Source organism: Simochromis diagramma, unplaced genomic scaffold, assembly GCF_900408965.1.
Source record: "Simochromis diagramma unplaced genomic scaffold, fSimDia1.1 OVJJ01000308.1, whole genome shotgun sequence".
NCBI classification, from domain to species: domain Eukaryota; kingdom Metazoa; phylum Chordata; class Actinopteri; order Cichliformes; family Cichlidae; genus Simochromis; species Simochromis diagramma.
In genome coordinates this window covers 3,089,321-3,106,863 of record NW_024386785.1, presented here as the reverse complement: position 1 = coordinate 3,106,863, position 17,543 = coordinate 3,089,321, and the positions used below count along the sequence as shown (strand labels likewise).

The following is a 17,543-nucleotide window of genomic DNA, read 5'->3' as shown; positions in this document are numbered from 1 at the left end:
CAAATGTCCACTAGAGGCTCCAGCAGTGAGTCAGTCCCCGTGTTAAAGGTTCACATGAAGAAAACATGTTGACAGTTTTTGGTGTCTGGATGTTTTGAGATCAATTTAAATTTTTAGTAAAGCTCAAATTTAGGGGCGTGGCCTATTTGAATGACAGGTGGCTGTATCTGAACGTCTGAGTCGTGCATGTCTTTGTGTTGTTTTAATAATCTGACCAATCATACGGCTGCTGTGCTGTTTACAGAAGTCTGAGCTCCAGATGTGCTGAGTGAACTTCGGGGTTTGGTGTGGTTGTTATGGAGCACTGATGAGCGGGTGTCTGTGCGCCTCGTGCTCCTGTGCAGTAAGCTCGCCTTAGCTGATAACTTAGTTCTACTTCTCGTTCAGCTGTGGTCATTTTAAAAACGGATGCGTCTCCTGTACGATGTGTGAGCGCGTCCTCCTCGTCACACACGCAATTAAAGCTAAAATAACGAGACAGAAGCCAAGAGTACAAGAAAACTGGATGTCTGGTAATAATCGTGTTTTATTCATATCAAAAGATTGAAGTACAATAAAATATTCTCATCTGATATTTGACAGGAAGACCAAAGAAAGAAATCACCCCAAGCCTCCCTGCTGCTCCACCCAGGAATGATCATATTAATCTTACATTACTTACAATACAAAAATACTGTACACAGCGCTGGTTTAAAAATCAGTGAGCAGCTCGCTCTGCGCCCGCCTCTGCACGCGCACACCCGTCCTGTGTTTTCAGCCTGAATCAAAGGTTTGCGTATAAATACGAAAAATGTCCCACACCACCTGTAGTCATGTGACAGCTGCAATTATTCCATTAAAACAATAAATACCCGAAACAAAACGACCAAAATATACAGAGAAAAATTCATTTCTCATCCCTGACAGCTTTGTTTGATCCTCTGATTACCCACAACCCCCTTCAGCGAGCGACTGAGGCGTGCCTGTTTAGAAAGAAGAAATAAGGAAGTGAAACTGTGCTTTATGGATTAGTATTTAATAGTTTTATCTGTCGTAGGTCGACGTTGAGCTGCAGTTCAGAGCTGGATTTTTAAACGATGTCAGATCAACAAATGTTTGCGCTTCAGGACGAATCGAAGCTCTGAGGGAAAAACAAACTTCAGTCCTTTAGTTCAGAGGATGGCGTTTTTACAGGCGCTTACAATAAAAAAAATCACTGCATTAATATCATAAAGTCAGTCTGATCATCGTTAGTTCTGTGAAATCAACAACTTAAGAAAAGACTGGCCTGTTTTAGACTCGGATCAAAGCTGTAATCAGTGCATCTGCGAACACTTTACAGCAAATACAAAAGGTCGTCGCAGGTTTGAGCTGCTCGCAAATTAAGGCTTTAACTGAAACCATCTCTGTGCTCGTTTCCTAAACGTGTCTTAGGAAGATGACTTTAAAAACTTTTATCATTTAATTTCTGCCTCAAACATTTGCTACGAGAAACTGGCTTTTCGAACTCGCTCAGCTTGAATAATTGTAAAAACTTTGAATGTGAACGTGAACTCGTCTGCTCTCAGCGCGGCCTCTTCAGTCAGCTGACGCATGAGCGTCTGCGAGGTTTACCCCAGATAAACGAATGCCGGCGCCCGTCGGCATCGTGTTTGTTGATGTAAAGAGGGAAAAAAACATGAACTGGAATGACCTCAGTGCAGGTGAAAGTGTACGGTGACCTCTGACCTCTGTTAGTGGTAAATCTCGCAGACGTTGGCATGACCGCAGAAATAAAACAGATGTGTGAAAGTGAAACTAATGCTGGTATTTTAAATCGGCCCTCTAACGACCACCAGGGGGCGACTTTCTGCGGCCTCACTAAACGCTGCTCGATGAGTCGCTGTTTAAGCCTCGCTCATGATTATAATGAGACTGTCTGTCTTTTATATACAGTTTAAGGAAAAGAAAAAGTCAGCTGACTGCAGAACTGCTGCTGATTGGCCAAAGAGTCTCCCGAATGCGCGCTAATCTGGAGTTTGGTCTTCCCAACCTGGACGAGCATCAGACATCCAGAAAAATTCAAATGATTTTAATTAAACAGCTTTTCAAACGTTTGAATGTCAGATTACAAAAACTGAGTCAAGAGGAGATGAACTTATAAATGTGAACAGTCAGAGCTTAAATGCCAGAGTTCAGTTCCTCCCTGAAGCAGGAAGCAGACTGCTTTTCTGTATTCAGGTGTGAGTTTAAGCTCCGCCCTCCAGCAAACGTCACCTTCAGTCTTTGTGCACCAAACTACCTGAGTGTCGAGAGTTCACGGTGAAGGAGGAGGAGGAGCTGCGAGCTCCGCCTGCTGATGTGCTTTTTCCTGCTTTTGGTAACTTGGAATGAAGAGACGTCGTTAGAGGAAGTTCAAGTGTCGTCACCATAAAATTAAAAAAATAAATAGACTGAGAATTCTAAAAAAATAAAGACGAAAACCAAAGAAAAGGCTGCTCTGATGGAGAAAACCAAATTACTCAATCATTCTGTTTCCATAGTGATGCTGGAGGCGGCGCCCAGCTCTGCGGCATCCTCGTCGTCTTTGCAGGAAGCAGTGTCACTGGACGTCTGGCTGGAGGAGGTGGGGCCTGTGTTGGGGGCGGGCAGTGTGGGTTTTCTGATCTTGTCCTGTCGCTGGTAGAACAAAACGTAGGCAGCGTTGGTCTGTGGGAGGAGAGACGCAGACAAACATTACGTTGGTGTGATTCAAATAAAGACAACGCGCTGCCGCTTCCAACGATCGTTAGTCAGGTGACAAGATCAGAGTGAAATCAGTACGACTGAACAGGTGTGTGCGAGAATGAATGAAAGCGTGGGGGCGGGGGGTACTGACCACGATCTGGTCCTCTGTGGCGTAGGTCACTTTACTGTCGTCAAAGTAATACCACTGACCGTTGTCCTTGTTCTTCGCATAGGTGGTGTCTGCAGAAACACGTGATGGTTAAAGTCATGCGACAAACAAATCACTGACCACAACATGAACGACAAACTTACAATGTCCATCTCTGAGTCCTCCGTAGTGATTGGACACGGCGATGAGGTCATAGCGGCTCGGAGGCTCCTCACTGGAGAGAGTCTTCCTCAGGAGGAAGCCGGAAAAGTCTAGGTCTCTGTAACATGAACACGTCAGCTTTCAGTGTGCGACTCCTCCATCAGAGTGTGTGTGTGTGTGTGTGTGTGTGTGTGTGTGTGTGTGTGTGTGTGTGTGTGTGTGTGTGTGTGTGTGTGTGTGTGTGTGTGTGTGTGTGTGTGTGTGTGTGTGTGTGCGCGCGCGTACCTGAGGGGGAACTCCACAATGCTGTCAAGCTTCTCTCTGGTGAACTTGGTGTAGGAGAACCTCTTGAGGTGGATGATGAGAACCTCTGGCAGAGACCAGAGATCCAGCTTCTTCGTGGCCAGCTGGTGCTTCTTACACACCGGACAGTACCTGAAGCGCACACACGGAGCAGATGTGAGTATCTGCAGTAAAGCCGTGCAGTGTAAAGGTTTTAATACAATACAAATTGTATTTGTCACATACGCAGTACAACATATACTGAACATGTAGTGAAATGCTTGTGTCCCAACTGCAGACAGGCTGCAGATGTAGCCGCGACATTCAGGGGTTGTTGTTTTTTTTTAAGCACGGGGCGTCTAGCCAGGACCCTTTTTCGATACCGGATGGGAATCAAACTTGCGACTCTTACCACTAAACTACAGCTGAGTGTTATTTTGCTGCTTTGAATGAAAGGTTTTCAACATTCAGTCAAAGAAGCAAAACAACAGCAAACAAAGAATATCTCATCATGCCGGCGCCCCTCGGGGACGCCGCTGCTGGGTTAATCAAGCAGGAGGCAGGAGGACGCCGGAGTAATCGGGGAGAACCCCGACTGGATTCAAGCTCAGGACCTGCTGTGAGGCAGCCATGCTACCCGCTGCACCACCATGCCGCCCAGCATGTCAGTTCATCAGATTTTACATGTTGATGAATGTAAAACCTTGAAGCATGCCCAGACTCTTTTTGTTGACTGGACTGAAAGTGTGATGTGACTCCAGGGCTACCACTAGAGGGCACTGGGCGAGGTCGATCACCCAGCACCACAGCAGCTTAAATTACCACCACTGAAATGAAAACGTGGACGGCATCTGCTTTTCAAACTCGGGACAGAAGCTCCACCCTGGATCTGGACGTTACAGACGCAGATGTTTCGTGCTGGTCTTTACCTGAAACAGGTGAAACCTTCAGAGTATTTAGTCTTTTAATCGAGCTTGTCCACCAGTTTACTTCTCACTGGTTTCTCAGTGTGGTCAGCTCTCCTCAGACTCTCACTACTCTGTGTCTGTGTGTGTTACCATGGGTTCTCCTCCTCCAGCGTCTCCACAGTGGTGAACAGCTCGATGCACTGCTGCAGCTGAACAGTCATGTGCTGCTGAGGGACCTCCATGCTGGCATGCTTCACGTACTTCTACACAGGAGGAGGAAAGACAGATTTTAATGTCAGAGGTGCAAGAGGACAAATGAGTGTTCAACGTCTGTCATTCAGGTTTCATCGCAGTCAGAGTCCTTCTGTTTGCACCTGTGTGTTAAATTACGTCCTCAAACCGCTCAGCCTGTTAAGATGTTACAGGGATGCAGTTCTTGTACCCTGGATGTTTAGAGCCTCTGTTTAAACCACTGACCAGACACCAGATAATTCAGATCAGTCTCTAAATGAACCAGCAGATAAGGTCATGTTGTTTTTGTGACCCACTCAGTGCCACTTGTATTTGAACACATGACCCTCAGTTATTCAGAACACGCCCTGTGAATGTGTTACATACAGGCTGTGCTTTATCGAGGGTTAAATGTTGGCGCTGACCTCAGCCTCGTTCTCGTTGTAGAATCTCTTCTTCATGTCGGGCTCCCAGTCGATGGCCACGTAGGGCTGAGCTGCAGAGACAAAGGAAGCGTGAGCTACGCTGATACGCTGACGACAGGATGTGACATCGTCTGATAACATGGTTATTCTGCTTTCCTGCTGCACTGATCCATGTTAAGCATGGTTCAAGCTTCCAGTAACTACCAATAATCCCCATCAGCCGAAAGCTGTGCTCCGCCCATCTGCTGTTCAAACCTACTGTTTAGCAGAGGCAGCCAATCAGAAGAAAGCTTACTTGAAGGTTGAAGTGAGGGGCAGCAAATGGCTCCACTCAGATGTTTTCATTTTATTCTGATTCATTCTCATCTGAAGCTCTTTCATCATCATCATCGCACTGATGAGTGACATCAGTGTGATGTCACAGAGGTTGTGTTTGTGCGTTCACACTCACAGCTGAAGGACACGGCGCTTCCTCCCTCTCCCATCCCCCTCTCGGTCGTCCCGTTGGAGTTGACCGCCTGGATGCTGAACAGACGCTTCCTCCTGACGTGACACGCCCTCCTCTTAGCCGGATGCTCATTGGCTGGCGGGCTGGGAGAGCAAGCCTCCTCCTGCTTGTCTTCTTCATTTTCTTCCTCGGTTGGCTCATGAGGCTGCTCCGCTGGAGGTTTTGAGCCGCGGTCGGGTCCTGCGGGACCGCTCGACTGCTCGCCGGGGTCCATGTCATCGGCGCTGTTGGCGTCTCCGCTGCAGCCGGGCTCCGTCTGGCTCTGGGAGCCGTTACTGTTCTCACCGGGGTCTCCGTGGTCCGGTAAAGGCTGAATGTGGTTCTCCTCAGCCTGTGGCTCTGTTGTGTCGCCGTCTGATTTCCTGTTGGGGGTCGCGTCACCGCAGGAGTAATCGGTCTGGGACGGGCCAGCAGGCTCCACTTCCTCCTGCTCGTCATCTGAGAAAACAACACAAAAGCAGCAGCTGCAGAGCTCACTCAGCCCAGATAAAACGTGTGAAAGACGCACGAACGCGTTGTGTCGTTGTGTCAGCGTTTTTAAAAAAAAACACTGCAGGAGCCAAACAAATACGTTTATGACAACATGAAACGAAAGGCAGCATCAGACCTCAGAACCAGAAAGTAAAGATTTATACCATCACTGATGCCGTTGGTCTGAGTCTTGTACAGCTCCTCTTCATCATCTTCCTCCTCTTCCTCCAACTCCTCAGACGGATCAGGCAGTCGCACATAGCGCCTGCACACACAGCGACACCGCCCAGCAAAACTCAGTATATTCAAAAACTGTGTGTGCGTGCGTGTGTGTGTGTGTGTGCGTGTGTGCGCGCTCTGCTCACGCCAGTCTCTGCAGGAACAGGTTGTAGAGCGCCTCCTGGCTGCAGCTGCTGCGCGGCACGTTGAGCAGCAGCGGGTGTCCGAATAGCGACGTGCCGTACGAGCCGCCGCCCGAGCCGTAGTCTCTGTAGTGCGAGCGCTCTCTCAGGTAGAGCGCCAGCAGCACCTGCTCCTCAGGCTGCTCCTCCAGCACGCTCAGCTCGTACCTGAACACGGGTTCAGCAGGTGAGGCACAGAAAGGCTTTTGTGTTTGGTCATTAGAGGACTGATTTTTTTTTTTCCTTACACAAAGATGTCGTCTCGGTCGAGAATGGCGCTCAGACTTTCGCCCACGTTGTAGATCTTGTAGAAACGATGATTGAAGACATCAGCGACCACCATCTGGGACACAAAGTCAGGGGGAGGAGCTTTAAGGGACAGTCTGCTTCATACAGGATGAAATGAGGCCCAGTGTAAGATAAAGAAGGATTATTTTGAACTGAGTCGTGCCAAGCTGCCCTGACAGAGTTCACACGTTACAAACTGAAGCCAGAAACATACAAAGGCTGGATTAATGTGCAGCCAGTGAAACCACTTTTGATCTGCACGTGATCACAATCTTCAGTTTAGGTTAAAAGTGTGTTTAACCGAACCGAAACCTTCTGAACACACACTGACCTGAGTGGGCGGCACGCTGGTCATCTCTGACAGAGCTGAGCAGAGGTCGGACACTTTTCCTGCTTTAGGAACCACAACACGATGCTGCAGACACACACGCGCACACACACACACACACACACACACACACACACACACCACAGAAGTTAGAATTTTCCTGGATAAGAGGAGAACCAAAGACCAGAAACATTTGTTCAGTGTAACTGCAGAGACGTACACGGCCACGGTCAGTGATGAGCGGTTACCTGGACAGGTTTGGCGTACGGGTCCAAGGAGACGAAGAACACCTCCATGACGCGCTCCTTGCTGACAGGAAGCGGGACGCTCAGGTAGCAGAATGGGTCAAAGGTCACAGAAACCTTGTGGCACTCTGGACAGACCAGCGTGGACTTGAAGAGGCCGTGAAAAGTGTCGACGATCACAGAGTCGTTCCGCCGAAGGTGGTTACGCCACGCCTCCTCCGCCACTTCCTGTCAGATTAAACAGGAGCTGAATTGATCACAGCTAAAACCAACGAAGACGCTTTCAAACATAGAAAATTACTGAAAGGTGAAATTTAAAGACAGGAAGTGAAATGAAGCCCATCACACGCCGAGCTGGAGTCGGCCTTTGCTCTGGCACCGCTCACCTGGTCCTGACGCCCATCGGCGTCCCGCAGCTCGATGTACTCTTTGTTTTTGACTCTGTTCAGGTCTTCGTGCAGCCCGTCCAGCAGGAAGGACAGCAGCTCCTGACTGTCGTGCTGCTGGTAGCCCAGAAACTGAGACGCAAAGTGGCCCACCTTCGTCTGCACACAAACAGGAAGCAGGGAAACGTACCACTTCAGTCAGACCGAAGCTTCTGCCACACAGACTGAGATTACTCCCTGCCCCCAGTCTCTCACCTACGCCCAACACCACTGCATGTAAATGTACTACAATTTACTTAAGTAAAGAAGAAGAAGTAAATTCAAGAAGCATTTCTACGTTTGTAGCTTTCTGCTCTTCCTTCAGTACATTTGGGATGTTAACGTTTCATTTTTCAAGTTTTAGTTTAGTTGCAGAAACATCAGCCTACTAATATATGTGCACACGTCCTTTAGTATACATTTAGATATTTATGTGCTCTGTAAAACACAGAGTAGCAGAGAAGTTTTGGGACATGAAAATAAAGCATTTGAGCCTGAAGGCTTTGACTTCACTGAATTTAAGCATTTACTTTTTGAGTTTTTCTGTTTTGCATTGATAGTTTAGTTTATTTGGGATTTCATGACATTTCCTTCAACTGGGAACAAAAATAGAGACAAAAGTTTTCTACTAAATCTCTGATTTCACATTTCCTCCTGCTGCTTGTCCTGCTGTAATAGGTGGGATTAATAAAGTCTGTGTTTATATCTGTTTTAGTTTCCTGTGTAAATGTAATCACACTTAAAAATGTTCATTTAAAATGTTTTCAGGTCAGTTTGTGTCATTTCTGTCGTGCCGAGTCACAAACTCCGGCTCTTCTGGACGACGCGTCGCAGCCTCAGCTTTAGGGTACGTCAGTGTGTTTGTTTGGCTCGACAGGTGAAACACACCCGAGTGTAACGGGACACCTGTCAGCGTAACGTGCGGCTACCTTGAAGACGCGCGGCACCACAGAGTAATGCCTCCCTGACCACATCTGCTTGATGACGTCGGCGTAGGCCTCGGCGATCTCTCCCTTCATTCCCAGAGGGTTGGTGAAGTTCAGCTCATCCACATAGGAGTTCTGCAGGAAGTACTCCGTCAGGGGCGGAGTGTTACTCAGACACTGCAGAGAGACGAGGACACGAGGAGTTACTACACATCTGTTAGTGATGGGCAGCCAATCAGAACAGAGTTAGCTTAAGGGGGGAGGAGCTGAAACAGTTGCTTAAGCCCGAGGATAAACTGAGGAGTTCGAGGGCCAGAGGAAAACCGTTTGAACCGCGAGTTCTGCAAAGATCCTTTAGTCCGGGGATAAAACTACACAGAGATGGACGACTGTTTGCTTTTATTATTTTACACAAGAACGTTGCTGCTGGCGCCTGGTCAGAGCACGCTGCAGTGACGTCATCTGATTAAAATGTTAAAAAAGTGTTCTCGTGCATGAAGTGATGTTTTCAGTGAATATTAAACCGAAGCTCAGCTCCAAGTGAAATCCAAGGAGCAACACTGACACCACACAGGTGTTAATTATGCACCGAGCAGGTTTCATGACTCGCCGTGAAACAAACTGCTAAAATCCAGTTAGAGAACTTCAAAGATGCACAAATGTCCTCGAGTTCTGATGAACCAGGGATTTCCTTCACAAAGCTCGGCGCTGCGTCAGAGCAACATAATTACAGAGCGAGACACAGGGAGGAAGACGCTGCAGCATTTCACCTCTGCTCTGCCAGGAAATGCAGAAAACCTTTATGTGACTATTTTACAAAACATACAGTCTGTGCCATATTTAGACAGCTACACATGTCTGGACGAACCCTGCGCTTTATTCTGAGGTTCACACCCTGCACATGTTCAACAGTACCTGAACACTCAGCTGCCAAATGCATCATTTCAGTGTCGAGCAGCTCACACGTGTCGGCGTTCGAGCTGCAGTCAGAGTGACGAGTGAAAGAGACGCAAACGTCTCTCACTGAAGGCGCCAAAATGAAAACAAGCTTCAGTCTAACAAAAAACACCAAACATACCTGTATGAATGACAATGAAGTCTTCTAATCTGGTTCTCTAGTCGAGCGGGACCGTAGCACAAACGACAAACCACAAGTTGGAAGAAGAAGAAAAGCGTCCAATGTCCAATTACAAACTAAACTAGTTCAAATCATTCTATTTATACAGCGTCAAATCACAACAACAGTCGCCTCATTGCACTGTACGGTCGACCCTACAATGACACATACAGAGAAAAACCCAACAGTCATATGACCCCCTATGAGCACTTTGGCGACAGTGGGAAGGAAAAACTCCCTTTTAACAGGAAGAAACCTGCAGCCTCTGCCACGACCAACAAGTCACTGCATACTTAATAAAAACAGAACACGTCGGGACGCCGTGTAAAATCACAAAAACACATATTTGGTTACAGCAGAAGATAAAAACAAAAGGTTTGTGAATCACAGCGTCCTGTTTTCATTCATGTTCGACGCAGCAACATCGTCAGCGCTGGGTTTGCATTCATGCAAATGGTGCTAATGGTCTGGACTGCACTTCCTGACTGACACTCGCAAGTATCAGGTATTTGTGTCAGTGGTCCCGGCTGGAGTCCAACCCAGGCCCCGCCCTGATGGACGTCACCTGCTCAGCCATGTGACATCTCTCTCTGTCACATGATCCATGTGTCTGGTGTAGCAACCAAAGTAAAAGAAATCAGTTTAAACCTGTAACGCCGAGTTCATGAAGCAGGTGTTGCCCAGGTTGGTGAGGCCGCAGACGCCCGGCTGCCCTCTGTACGAGTCCTGCTCCTCCACAGAGTTCCTCCTGCAATCGAGAACAGAGTCAGCCGCAGACTCGCACACGGGAGCATTTACAACACCTGAGCAGTGTTACGGTGACAGAAACGCCGTCTTGCTCTTGAACAGGAAACCAAAACAAAGGGTCAGCTGACCAAATATGTGGGAAAGTCAGCTGAAACATGCTCGGACCAGCTGAATTCATTAAAGCGCACAGCTGTCCTAACATTTCATCATTCAGATCAACAGTCGAGTCAATGAAGGAAGCATTTTAACACTTTTTGTGACATCTGGTGTGTGAGAGGGCGACAGACAAACATCACGATGGTGATGTTATCACGCAACTTCTCCAAACAGGAAGAGGTGAAATCAAAGATGAGGAAATGACAAATAAAAAAAGGAACAAGAAAAAAATTCCTGCAAAAAAACTCAAAGTAAGCAGGTGAAGAAAAGCAGAGACGACGGAACGTGGAGAAGGATGACAGCGACGAGAGAGGCGAGTGCGCTTACATGATCTGAGGCCTGGAGCTCGGCCAGGTGCCGTCTGCATTCCTCGTCTCCATGATCACCGTCTGACACACACACACACACACACACACAGGCATGTTCCAGCTTATCTCTGAGGTGGACAGCTTGTTATTTTAGAGTGGTGCTATGAGGAGAATTATTCCACACGTGCAGCGACGTTAAGACTGTAGCGTCATGCTCACCATCCCCGAGCTCAAGCAGGCGTCCAGCACGCTCATGTGCACGTTCCTAAGACGCTCGCAGCTGCTGTCCGAACTCTTCATCCACAGGCGGCACTCTGAGCCCGGAGGTACCGAGAAGGCCTGACACATCGCCCTCTGGATCGAGTCTACACACACACACACACACACACACACACACACACACACACGCACACACACACACAGAGCACCGTGTTTGAAACAGCTGTTCACGAACCCTCAGGGGAACATATTCTGCCCCTGACATCAGCTTCCTGTTAACGTAAAGACGAACACGTGTTAACACGACGCTCGTGATGAACCGCCCCCTTCCTGCTCGTGAAACAGAGAGACCACAGCACTGAAGCTGATGCGAGAACTCTGCAACGCCGCGGAAGTTAAACTTCCTTTAATTAATGCTGCGACCCAACAAACTGCAGCGCAGCGTGACTTTGTACGTGGTGACGGAGGAATCTGTCCTCAGGTGAAGTTTCATGAGTGAATGTCATCAGGTTTAGTCTTTAAATCTTTCTGAGTTATTCGTTTGTAGAGAGACGACCTTTCACAGGCTTCAGTTTTCCTCAGTAATAAGTAACTAAGCAGTGACCTCTTTATTACTGTATATATGTATTTATCACACAGCTTCACAGCTGCTGCTGTCAAATTTGCTCTAAAACTGAATCTGATTCATAAAAAGAAAATGAGCTCACATGTAAAGCAGGTCCCGCCTTCTCCTTACCTAAACAGGTAACCTCAGAATGAACTGACAGCAGCTCCCCTTCACAGCTAGTTGGTTGAGAACAGGTTGGGTAGCCTGAGCTTTATCGGCTCATTGTTACCAGGCGGTTATTCACTCGTTTCCAAACTCTGTCTGCCGCCTTTGTTTGTGTTTCTGTTGCGTCACGCGGTGTGAAGCCGCTCCTGTGCATGTAATCTGCCACATGCAGTCACCTGGATGACATGGATGCACCGGCAGCCGGCAGGTTTGGACGAGTGTGGTTTATAAAGTCTGGGAAAGAAACTAAACTACGAAGCATTTTTGTCTTTAGGGAGAGAAAAGGCCGATTAAACGTGAACCTCTCCTCTCGTTAGCATTAACCTCGCCGACACACAAAGCTACAGACGGACTCACGTATGCTGTCGGTTCGGCTGAACTTTGTGGTGACGGCGTTCTCCATGTTGCTGTGGAGGCAGAGGAAGATCTCGATGGGGTAAACCTCCACCTTCAGAGTGCTGGGCAGGTCCACCACCTGACACACACACACACAGACACACACAGTTGTCACTACACTAACCTGTCTGAGCCATAACCATTACTAATATTGCTTCCTACCCTTTGATCCAACATTAAACCAATGCTTCACACAAGCGAATGATTTACTTTGCTGGGACTTTCCTCCTGTCACCAGTTGAGGGTCGGCTCACCACAGCGTGGCTGCCAGCAGATGCATTATGGTAAAAGTTCACGGCTCTGCCCATAAAGCTCTCTGCTCGCTGCTGTTCCTCGCCTCCTCGTGCAGCTCTGGCTGCTGCTGCTGCTTCGCACCTCGCAGCAGCGAGTCTCATCAGAAACACGAGTCTTCATCGTGAAGTTTTATTTCAGTCAACAGACAAATTTGCCAGATCTGTCACGTAGCGAACAAAGACGGTGATGGCGTGCAGACAAATGTTTGCCTAAGGACGGATCGGGACCATCATGATTTAAAATATCTGAATTTACGTGGAAGTTACATGAAAACGATGCGCAAACTTCACCAGGAAAAGAGAGCACGTCACGAGTCTGCAGCAGTTATCCCGGCCGCTTAATAAAAAAGTCAAAGTTTTCATTCGCCCTCTTGTTTCTGTATCATTTCATTTTATTCCACCCGTCATATCAGTGACAAGCTCATACTAGTTTTGCTTAAAAGGCTCGTCCTTTCTCACGAGATTACAGGAAAACTCGTCACAGAGAGAGTGACGATCACGGTGACGTTCCTGCCCTGCTGCTCCGCCCTCGGGGGTCAGCACTGATCCTCAGTCTGACGGCGGCGCTCAGATGTGAGAAAGAGATGCAAAACAGGGATTCCAGGAAGTGATGTAAACGCAGCAGCCAGACTACAAGCAGTGCAGAGCTGTGCGAGGAGACGCCTTGAAGGCGAGAACAGCCAGATTTACATCAGGGGAGGTTTTTCATTTTTATGTGTTTCAAACCCTCACCAACAAAAACTCTCCGCTCTCATTCTGGACTCAGGGTACCGCGCGGCGCGTGGTGACGTTACCTTGCGTTCTAGCGGCGGCTGATCGTCCACCATGCCGTACCAAGACAGCAGCTTGTGCCACGCCTCTGCCGGCACCAGCACAAAGTCCTCGTCCTCCACCAGACGATCCTTCAGGTGGTACGAGTCCAGATCTGAAAGCAGGACACGACACTTCGCTCAAGGAAACAAATCGTTTTGTGTCTCGCTGAAGCAAACGAAGCGTAACTGACCCTCGAACAGCTCCGCGTTGTCGATCTGACCCGGGAAAGACGTCGAGTTCTGATCTCCAGTCTCCACAAACTCCTTCCATTGGTCAAACCAGCGGCGATCTACCACATACCTACAACACACACACACACATTATTACACTGCTCTTTGAGACACATTCATAAAACACTGCTGCCTCCATCATAAACTTTACCGCTAACGAATCAGCCGAACACGAATGAATCGACGTCTTACCTGAGATTACTGCCAGGAACGGGAGTAAGAATTACTTAAATAATCAGTTAATACCTGGTAAACAAAACAAAGAAACAAAGTGGCTGCTGATCATTTGTTTTCTTCAACCAAAATGTGGAAACCCCCAAAATATCCTGATGAAGGCACCAAAACCTTTAAATAAGTCGTTATTTTCATTATCTTTGCCTAAAAATGAAGTGACAGGATGACGTGTCAGAGACATTATTTCTCTGTCACGGTTTTATTTTAGTGGATTTTCTTTTTAAGAACAGTCCAAACAAAAGCAGCAGGCTGGGAAATCACACTAATGTGAAATCAAGAACAGATTACATAAATCACCGTAAACAGTTCACATTAGTGTGACATCACTGCTCCTGAGACGCCAGAAGCAGCAAATATCGATGTTTTGCTAAAATAAATTCATGGTGATCTTAACGTTTGGCATTTCTTCTGCTTTCTTTGTGGCCAGAAGCAAAAGCCGGAGCTTAACGTAGTCATCACTTCATGATCCCACATTTCTAACCTGTTTTCATCAAACCGGAGACTTTCTGTCATATTTGAAGCTGCAGCAGAGACACGACCTGCTCCAAAATTAGATGTGAAACCAAAGCTGCTAAAACCAAAGCAGCAGAGCAGGAAGCGTCACAGTGGCAGGCGCTAATAAATCTGATGGTTTGGATTGGAATGAAAATCCATCGCAGCACCAGCCCTCAGAGGTTAGACTGCAGCGCTCGGTCTCTGTGCTGTTCTGCTTTTAAGGACTCATTATTCTTTTATTCCTGTTTGACAGAAAACCGCTTTGCCTGCCGACGCTGCATAAAAAATGTAGCTGGCACTTTCTTGTATGGATAAATAATTTTCCATCTGTGGCTGATCTCCTGCAGGTGTAAATGTGAGCAAAAGCCCCAAACAGAAGCATCAAACTGTCAGCCTGGATGGCCTCACTGTAAACCTGTGAGCAGCCGCTGGCCTGCTTTGTCATTTATTTGAATATTGAACAGAAAGTAAATCCTGGTGACGTCTGACGCTGCAGCGCCGCAAACCTGCAGAGTCACGGTGCTTCTGCTTCTGAGACCCTGAAGTCGGGTTTTTTCAAGTGTGAAGGGATGAGGGGCGTGTTCTAACCAGCGCCTGGATTTTATTGTTTATTTCCTGTCGCATGTCTGATGCAGCCGTTGTCAATCAGCATCTCAGTTAATCAGCAGCTCGCTGCACCCGTAAACACACCGAGTTTCCCTTTAAAGGTACTTTCTGTGATCGCAGCAGAATTCTCACTGACCGTCATCGTCTTTTAAATGTTTTAATAAAACAATATTTCACTGAAAGCTTTTTACAAATGAAATAACTCGAAATAAAAATGTGTTTTCAAAGACTTGCCGGGTTTAATAAAGGCTGCACTCACACAGCGCTGAATCCTTCAGTGTCTGCTGAAGTTTGAAATAACTCTGAAGAGTTATCCATCCATCCAGAAAAGGTGAAAAATAAAAACGCAGTAATAACATTTAACGCTGCTTTTACTCTCTGCTCAGCTAAGTTCACTTGGCTGAAACAAGACGCTTTCATGGTGAGGACTTTGCACGCTTCTCCTGTTTGTGCAGTCAAATCTAATCTCACCGAGCAAACAAGGAAAAAACAAACTGTCGTGGATGTGTGATGATAGCCTACCCAAGTTCTTTTTAATGCCTAAAACGTAGAAATAAAGCTACTTCCAGCTGCTCCTCGTGGGCACCAGAGGGAATTGTGTTTCCTGCTGTGTGCACAAACGGTCTGAACCACTACACTGTGGAGTCGGCCCCTAACAAGGGATCATCACAGCAGATCATCTGCCTCCTGCCCACCCCATCCCACCTCTGAGCATCCTCCTCTGTCACACCAGCCGTCTGTATGTCCTGCTTCACTACATCTATCAATCTTCTCTGAGGTCTTCCCCTTTTCCTCCTGCCTGGAAGCTCTGTCTTCACCATCCTTTGTCCAGTATATCAACTATCCCTCCTCTGCACGTGTCCAAACCATCGCACCCATGCCTCTCTAACTTTGAGCTTGTGTACTCATTTCCACTCCCGCCCATCCTGCTCACTCCTTGTGAAGATCTGAGCACCTTAAGCTCAGCCACCTGTCTTTCAAATCACAATGTCTTCTGTGAACATCACAGTCCACAAAGACTCCTGCCTCGTGTCCTCACCTCACCTGGGTGTTAAAGCTAATTCACTGGAACTTTCTTTCCTTTTAAAAGGGCAAACTATTAACTGTGAGTAAGTGGACAGAGATCGGTATATATGAGACCAGACAGATGAAAACTCAGAGTCCACAAACAGGTTAATAAATTATAGATTGTCACTATTTGACGAACTAATTAGACTATTTTGAAAAGCCGGTCTGATGAAGAGCTGACTGATCAGCTGATTTACAAATATCATTCCTGCTGATAATGTTTCAATCATATTTTTCTATTTCACTTTCAGTCGTGACAGAGTGTTAAATCTTTCCTTCTTCACTGGAAAATGAAACTGAAAATATTTACTGGCGGCCCTGCTCTGCATTCCAACTCCTAAATGAGCAGGAGGTCGCCCAGAGGAGAATAAACTGGGACTGAAACCGGCTCGGCTTCGGTGATAAATAAAAACACGATCCGGGGGATACGAGGCGACCCTGAACGCCTCACCGGAGACAGCTGGTCGACAGGCTAACGTTAACAGCGCATGCTAGGTCAGAGCAACGTCTGCCTGCTTAGCATAAGCTAACACGGCTAACACGTAGCATTGAGCCGTTAAACCGTCCCAGAAAAACTCCAGCAGCCACACCAAAGCTGCTCCACCCCACAGTTAAAGCGGTTAATCACCGTTTAGCAGCGTTACCCGTGTGGAGATAATCGTTAGCCCTGTCACCGTGTTTATCTGTGTGTGTGTGTGTATGTGTGGAGCGGAGAGGCGGTCGGACTCTCACCAGCTCTCCCCAGCGCGGAGCTCGCACTCCCGTAGAAGAGACTCGATCTCCCGTCGCTGGGTCTCCAGGCCCGGGGACTCCGCGGCGGAGCAGCGGCTGTTGGCCGTCATGACGCCGATCAATCACTCATAAATGTCAGAGGTGTCGGAAATGTTAAAGAGAGCCAGGAAATGAGAAGCAGAAGTCCGCCGCCGCATTGATCTGCCGATAAACGGGGAAGCTCGCAGCCCTCTGTTTGCGGAAGTAGGAAACGGCTCAGACCCGGACGATGACGAATTCCGGCAGGAGACGCGCGAACTACCCCGGAGTCACCAGCAGGGGAAGCAAAACACCAAAACTAATATATTAAATTAAAATAAAATATTAAATAAAACAAACAGACTACGTTTAGATAAGTAAGAAAAGATAAAAAAATATAATTTTTTATAAAAAAAATTATATGGAGAGAATCATAAACAAATAGCAGCAAACGTAAAGAATTCATTTAAATATTTTTTTAAGTTAATAAAGCGTCACAAAATTGAACACAGCAAAAAATTAAGAAAATTATTTCAAAGAGAAGATCGATTTAATTTGTCCCGTTCTGTGTTGTGTCTTGGCTGTGAGCGGCAGTTCTCTGGGATAAAATGTGTTGTTGAGGCCAGAGGTCAGAGCTGATAGGAAGGCAACAAGTCATACAACCAGTTACGACCGAGGCATGTAAAAGACCATCTCTGAATACACAACAGCTTGAAGCAGATGAGTTACAGCAGCAGAAGACCATTACTGTCAGCTAATAACACGAAACTGAGACTGAAAAATGTTACGTGGTCTGAGCCTTGATTTGTTTTTCAGACGGTTGGCTCAGGATTTGGGATAAACAACATAAAGACATGGATCCAGCCTTGTGTCAACAGTTCAGACTTCTGCTGGTGGTATAATGGT

At 47.2% G+C, this 17,543-nt stretch overlaps 2 protein-coding genes across 3 annotated transcripts in view; both read right to left on the bottom strand.

The window, feature by feature from the left end:
* LOC120728121 (neural cell adhesion molecule L1.1-like) overlaps positions 1-17,543 on the bottom strand; it is a 589,469-nt gene that overhangs the window by 430,503 nt on the left and 141,423 nt on the right. The gene's annotated exons all lie outside the window — the stretch shown is intronic.
* On the bottom strand, positions 507-16,844 carry usp11 (ubiquitin specific peptidase 11). 2 transcript variants are annotated; one of them, XM_040022869.1, is made up of 21 exons: positions 16,620-16,844; positions 13,445-13,554; positions 13,236-13,366; positions 12,110-12,227; positions 10,981-11,126; positions 10,781-10,842; positions 10,199-10,298; positions 8,437-8,610; positions 7,469-7,627; positions 7,086-7,310; positions 6,841-6,924; positions 6,470-6,564; positions 6,186-6,389; positions 5,985-6,085; positions 5,293-5,787; positions 4,842-4,912; positions 4,336-4,448; positions 3,281-3,430; positions 2,998-3,113; positions 2,837-2,925; positions 507-2,667 (listed from the first exon to the last, which is right to left on the bottom strand). In XM_040022869.1, exons 1-21 carry the CDS (start codon positions 16,727-16,729, stop codon positions 2,485-2,487), a joined length of 3,036 nt encoding a protein of 1,011 aa, XP_039878803.1. In that variant the 5' UTR covers positions 16,730-16,844; the 3' UTR covers positions 507-2,484. The 2 variants fall into 2 exon arrangements, with proteins under 2 accessions (XP_039878803.1, XP_039878801.1); XM_040022867.1 differs by lacking the exon at positions 16,620-16,844 and adding an exon at positions 15,079-15,254.